Consider the following 6000-nt stretch of genomic DNA (forward strand, 5'->3'; position numbering starts at 1 on the left):
GCAGGTGGGTGGATGTCCTGGGACTCCTGCACATGCACACTGTATGTGTAGCAGCTGCATAGGCAGTGCGCATGTGCAGCAGCCCTGGGACATCCGCCCAAGCTGCGCCATGGCCACCACGTGGTAGAGAAAGCTAGGAGAGCGACCGGGTAAAGTGAGCAACCGGGCGGGGGGGCATGGCCAGCCAGGGGTCATCCTTACAGGCGACCCACACCAAATCACCGCTACCAGTTCTCCCGAACCTGTGTGAACCAGTTGAATACCACCTCTGATTCAGAACAGTTTTCCATTCTTTTTGAGTGGAATAAATAAAGATACCAAAATCAGATCTAGTTTTTATAATTAAATCTGGCTTAAAATGAGTTTGAGTTTACATTTCCTTCAGATTGAATTTAAATTTAAAAAAGTAAGCATTATATAAAAACAGAGAGGCACAGAATTACATTTTGGGCAAATGATCTATTATCTTTAATTCTTAATAATAAAAGTTACTATTTGTAACAGCTCAAAAAACAGTGAATTTGGGCATTTCACATTCCTCTTCTGTGGAATAACAGTAGGAAACCAAGTTCAATGGTTACTTTCATATTTGTTTAAACACAATTAAATATTATATCTGAATGAACCTAGTCAAACTGCAATTTGTCTTAATTTGGATTAGCAAAAGGAGGCTGGCTTTAGTTTTTGAGGATAGATCAGGCCATAAAGTAGATTACAGTTTATAGTTGAGGCACACTATGTAATTCTGATTAATTGAAATCAGAAGCAAACATTCCCAAATTCCCTCCCAGAGCTACACTGGAAGGAGAAAAGGGAGGGACAGAATAGAAGCCAAAGACGGCTTCCATAAACCTTTGTTTATTGTTATGTCCAATATGAGCTATTAACTTGTCAAATATGTAACAACATACTTGTTCCAGCATGAATATTTTAATTGACTCCAGGCAGAAACTTGATGTATAAGCTAAATGAAAAGAAATATCCCCCAACAAATATTGTTATGTTTTAAATCAAGAAATGGAACATGATATTCACTACATCCATAATAAAAACTTTAACTTCAATTTCCAAATTAGATTAATTTGGTGTTTCAAGAATATTTGCACATGTAATGAATAAATTAATCTGGAATCCACATGTCATAATGGTGTAATCTGTATACAGATCCCATTTTTAGATATAGCATGATGTATGTCATAGTTAAAGCATACCCTCCATGGTATTTAGGTATGGAATAATATAGATGTTTATCAGAAAGGATGATGCTTCTACATTTAAAACAATTCCGCTCTGTCACTAAAAAAAGTTTAGATAAGAAAACATCATGTTACCAGAAAATTTTATTTCATAGATAAATTATTTAGGAAATTGAGTCTTTATTTCAGGTAAATATATATTATAGCATTGAATTCAAATATCAAACTAAGCTTAATGGTAATTAGTCTTTGAATTTCAGTTTCTGCTGAGCCCTTCTTGATCAAATAGGAAGCTGATGCAAATAAAAGCACAATTTTAATGACATTTAATTTTATGTATTTTTAACTTAAGTGCTATATGCGATAAGTCACTTTCATATTAGATGGCTCAGAACACAAATAAGATAAATAAAATAAGATACATTCCTAATATCCAGTCTCATTTGAAAACATGATTTTTTAAATGTAAGCATTCCAGATGTGTTAGGATTCCAATTCTGACTAGAAATTCTGAGTGGTAATCCAACACTTCTGGACAACATCAGGTTAGAAAAAGTTTATTACACAGTAAGGCAATTAGCAAATAGACCAACATCTTACAGATCTAATTGGACAACTCTAAATATGCAGGAATGTTTTGGTTTCTTCCATGTAAGTGTCTTCCTGCCAAATCCAAATATTTATTTTTTATCTGAAGAGTGGGATTTAAACTTCCACTGTAGTGCCAGTTCACAGAATAGAAATTATAATTAAGAAAAGGTATCAAACTAGAACCATCTTAAGGAGTTCACAACAGGGTAAGATTTTAAATATGGTTTCTCTTTTTCAAAAAACCCCAAACAGTCCAATAGATTCTTTAAAAATATACCATAGAATATTTCAGAAAAGAATTTGGAATTATCATAGTGCTGACAAAGTAACCAGATTCATGGATGTCCTTGTGCTGATCACCAAACGAGATATATCACATAATGTAGTTACTGGTACGTGATGACTGAAGGCTAGTGAAATAATTTTATAAGGAGGAGGATTAGGAGAAATATTTTTTCTACATAGGTTATTTTCTTGAAGTTTCAATTGTTTCTAAAGATTTCTACCCATTCTTCTATTGAAACTCTTCCATTACTATTATTTCATGGAAAGTTTGGGGAGAGTGAAACAATTAGTCAGATTTTATTTAGGTAATTAATACATCTATGGAGAAAATCTAACATTCTTGTCCTGTTTATAATTGATTTGAAGTTTTACTCAGTGCAACATTCAATTACCCATATATTCTTCGTGAACCAATAACATCCCACAGTCTGGCATAGTTTTTAAAACAGAGAAGTTGGACAAACCATATTTTTTATTCAACTATCCCAAAATCCTGGACTCCATCGACCAGGGAAGACCTGTCAAGCAGAATCTCCTGCAATTTGAGATATTATAACCAATGGAACTGAACAGCAATAGTATGCAAAAATAATTTAATCATCTAGGACAGTTATTATCCAAAGTTAATACAGACATATTTTGAAAAAATAGTAATTAGTGATAACACCCCAGTTTTTCATTCATGCATATGGAAAACATGAACTGTAAATAGTTAAACTCATGCATAAACTCATAACCTATGTGGAAAAGTAAATAGTTAAACTCAGGGATACATCATGTTGTTTATTTTCCAAAAGTCTAAATTTCAGATGTTTGTATCTACAAGCAAGACTGAGAAAGGCCTTCTGAAATCTGCCAAACTGCTATCAGTACATGAACATCCAGTACTGAACCAGCTGAATCAATGTTTCTGACCATGTATAAGGTTGTGTCTTAAATCCTGGTAACAGAATTTATATACATTTGAAAGGTTTCTTGAACACAGAACAAATAACATCAGAAGTTGGAAGGGACCTTGGTGTTTTCAAGTCCAACCCCTTCAAGCAGGAGATCCTATTCAACTCATCAGGCAAAATAAATAAATAAATAAAATCACTGCCAATGTCTCTCTCCAAAGTCAGGATAAGCAGCTGCTAGGACCCCAAAATCAAAACGCCCAACATTATTTAGGATTACTTGCCAAAGAATGTATTAGAAGGGTATAAAGTTCCTGTCTCAAATTCGATTTACTTTAGATCAGGCACTTCTTCCTTGTTTATATTAAACTCCTTTAGAAGTGTATAAAAGAGACAATGCTGGTATAAATTCATATAACTGTAACTTTATATTACAGCTACACTCTAAGAAAACTTAGATTTGGGATTCTCGGGTTCAATTTAACTAAAGCTCGATCTTATGCGGTTGGAACAAATCCCAGTATGCTATAACTAGGCTGACGCGGATACAACTGCAAGCAGCCAGTCAAGTGCATCTCAAGGATTAAGTGAGGACAGGGTGGCAGAGAAGACGGGAGAAAGGGAAGGAAAACATGATGCGATTCGGGATGGGAAAAAGAAACTTACAGCGCTGCCCGGAGCCTGGTACAATCACCGCCAGCAGGCGACTCATTCCCAGGACCGGGCCGGGATGCCGCTGGCATTTCTGCAGCGAGAGGAGCCCGACCGTTAGGAAAGCCAGGAGTGAGATCCACATAATGCAGTTTTGTTTTCCTCGGAGATCGAGCACAGACTCGGCGCAGAAGCTCGTCTCTGTGTCTCTAACCCTGTAGAGACCACGGCGGAGGCGGCAGGGGGATGAAGTACCCCCAACCCCACCGAGGCGCAGGTAGGAAGCAGCGGAGCCGGAAGGGCAGCGCGGCCGCATGTTAGGGCGAGCTGGGCCATCCCTCGGCCGAAATCGCAGAACGGGGGCGGCAGAAGCGGCGCCCTGCTTCTCCAGAGAAACTCCCCATCTGCTTAACTTTCTTAGATGCTGCCTGCAAAGCAGCTGTTGACAAAAGCCTTTTGTCCGCCTGTTCTCCGAAGTCCGCTGTTCTGGCAACCAAAAGCAAGTTCGCAGCAGAGGAATTAGAAAGAAGAAAGGAAGGTGAAGGACGAACGCATATCTTTGCCAAGGTCTCTCTTGTCTGTTGGGGAAACTGTAGAAGAATGGCGCGGGTGGATGGGCATCGAAAGGCTCGCTTGATGTCGGTGGGGCTCCCGGCTGCTCTCTTCCCTTCCAGCAGGTTAGAGCAAAACCGGAGAGACGTGAGAAAGGGAAGACGGAGAGTGGGTGGAGAGCGGGGCGTGGAAGTGTCTTCAGCCGCTCTTTGTTTCGTAGCAGCGCTCAGGCTCTCGCCCCTGCCTCTATTGTTCCATTCTGGGCTGCAAAGGCGCGAGCCGCTCTCTCCGCCCTCCTCTCCGTTGCCGCTTGACAATCAACCCACGCTCCGCTCTTTGAGAGCCTAAAGCCCAGATTAGACCTCTCCGTCATTGCCCGTCAGCGAATGTGTGCGTCTATCGTTCCGAGACTGGTTGCATAGCTGTTTCGTATATACGCCTGCAAATGTTAAACGTTTCGGCTAGGGGGCGCTCAAACAGACCAGAAGTTGGATCAACCAATTAGCACTCAAGAAGTGCACCTCAGTACAAGGGACAATTGGAATTGGGGAGGTGTTTGTGTTTTCCATCTGCAGCCATTTGCAATGGACAACTCCTTTGCAGTGTAGGTATGCAGCAATGTGATGCAACTGCATGTACACATAACTTCGTACCTCTGCTGCGAAGGGCTTGATGGCTAAATGTAGGTGGCAGATGGCTGCAGGTGGGCCGATGCAAAGGCCGTCAAAATCCCAACTGTGTTGGGCAGAAGTAGGCATCCTATGTAGATTGGTTCACCCGACTTTCTGCTGTGTTATGCAGTTTGAGCATCCCTGAACAATGTTAACATTCACAGACATATAATTGCAATAGCTACGCAATAGCTACGCAACCATCTCCAAATGACAGACACATACAGAGAAGTCTAATCCAGGCATATTAAGACCACCTGTGTCCAGCATGTTGATTTCATCCAGAAGAATCACCACACAAAAAGAGTGAAAGGAAAAGTTGTAGTGTTTGAACCGTGAAACCTTCCCTCCCGCATTCTGAATAGTAATGCAACATTAGGCAGAAATGTGGAAAGCCCAGTTGATGAAACCACACCTCCCTGTTTGGTGGATTCCCCAAGACAATTCTGCCACCGAAAGTGGGATTCCAACCAACAAGGAAAAAGAAGCCAAGCTTAACCTAGCATGAAAAGCTTTCTCTATAACAGATTTAGTTGAACAGCATATTGTTATTTTTTGATTGTGTAATTTCAAACAGAATCTTGACCGAGGTTGCAAAGCTTGAAATTAGGTAATATGAAGGACCATGTTTGTTTCCTCTGCTTGTCAGTTCTGATCTCTGGTGCTAAAGTTTATTAAATACAATTAGTGGTAGGCAAGCCAACATGGAAGGAGAATCATTCTCCTCCATGATTTTATGAGTGGGAGGCATGTAAATTGCCCACTGTTAGTAATTCATTTGAAGTGATTGCTTCATTTGCCTTAGGGTAAACCAGGCCTGTGTATTCTTACATCAGTCAGAAATCAGGTTTTGCTGCATTTATAAACAGTGCTGTGCAAAAATTTCCACTAAGTATAGTGGGATTCACTTCCACTATCTTAACCTGGATTTAAGTCAGTATTTTTTGGATTAATTATATTGTATAAGTTAGTCAGCTTTAAAAGTGTAACTAAATGTAGCTGCAACCCATTCCTATGTTCCAATTTCACAAGCCAGTTTTTAACCATGATTTCAAGTCAGCACCTGATTCAGGTATATATTTGGACTATAAATAATGATTAGCAAACTACAGTGGCATGGTTTACACTGTGTTAAATGAAACAAGCCATTTTACATCT

The 6000-nt window shown here is 39.7% G+C and overlaps 1 protein-coding gene across 2 annotated transcripts in view; it reads right to left on the reverse strand.

Annotated features, from left to right (window-relative positions):
* ITGB8 (integrin subunit beta 8) overlaps positions 1 to 4505 on the reverse strand; it is a 41643-nt gene extending 37138 nt beyond the window's left edge. The window contains exon 1 of one of the 2 annotated variants that reach the window (XM_026678010.2): positions 3635 to 4505. In XM_026678010.2, the coding sequence (XP_026533795.1) occupies positions 3635 to 3935 (301 nt within the window). In that variant the 5' untranslated portion in view covers positions 3936 to 4505. The remainder of the gene's footprint in view (positions 1 to 3634) is intronic. The other variant, XM_087946878.1, reaches the window with a different exon arrangement.
* Between the last annotated feature and the right edge of the window lie 1495 nt (positions 4506 to 6000).

Source organism: Notechis scutatus, chromosome Z (assembly GCF_049901735.1).
Source record: "Notechis scutatus isolate UNSWTSFEM ecotype Mainland chromosome Z, rNotScu1.2, whole genome shotgun sequence".
In the NCBI taxonomy this organism is placed as follows: domain Eukaryota; kingdom Metazoa; phylum Chordata; class Lepidosauria; order Squamata; family Elapidae; genus Notechis; species Notechis scutatus.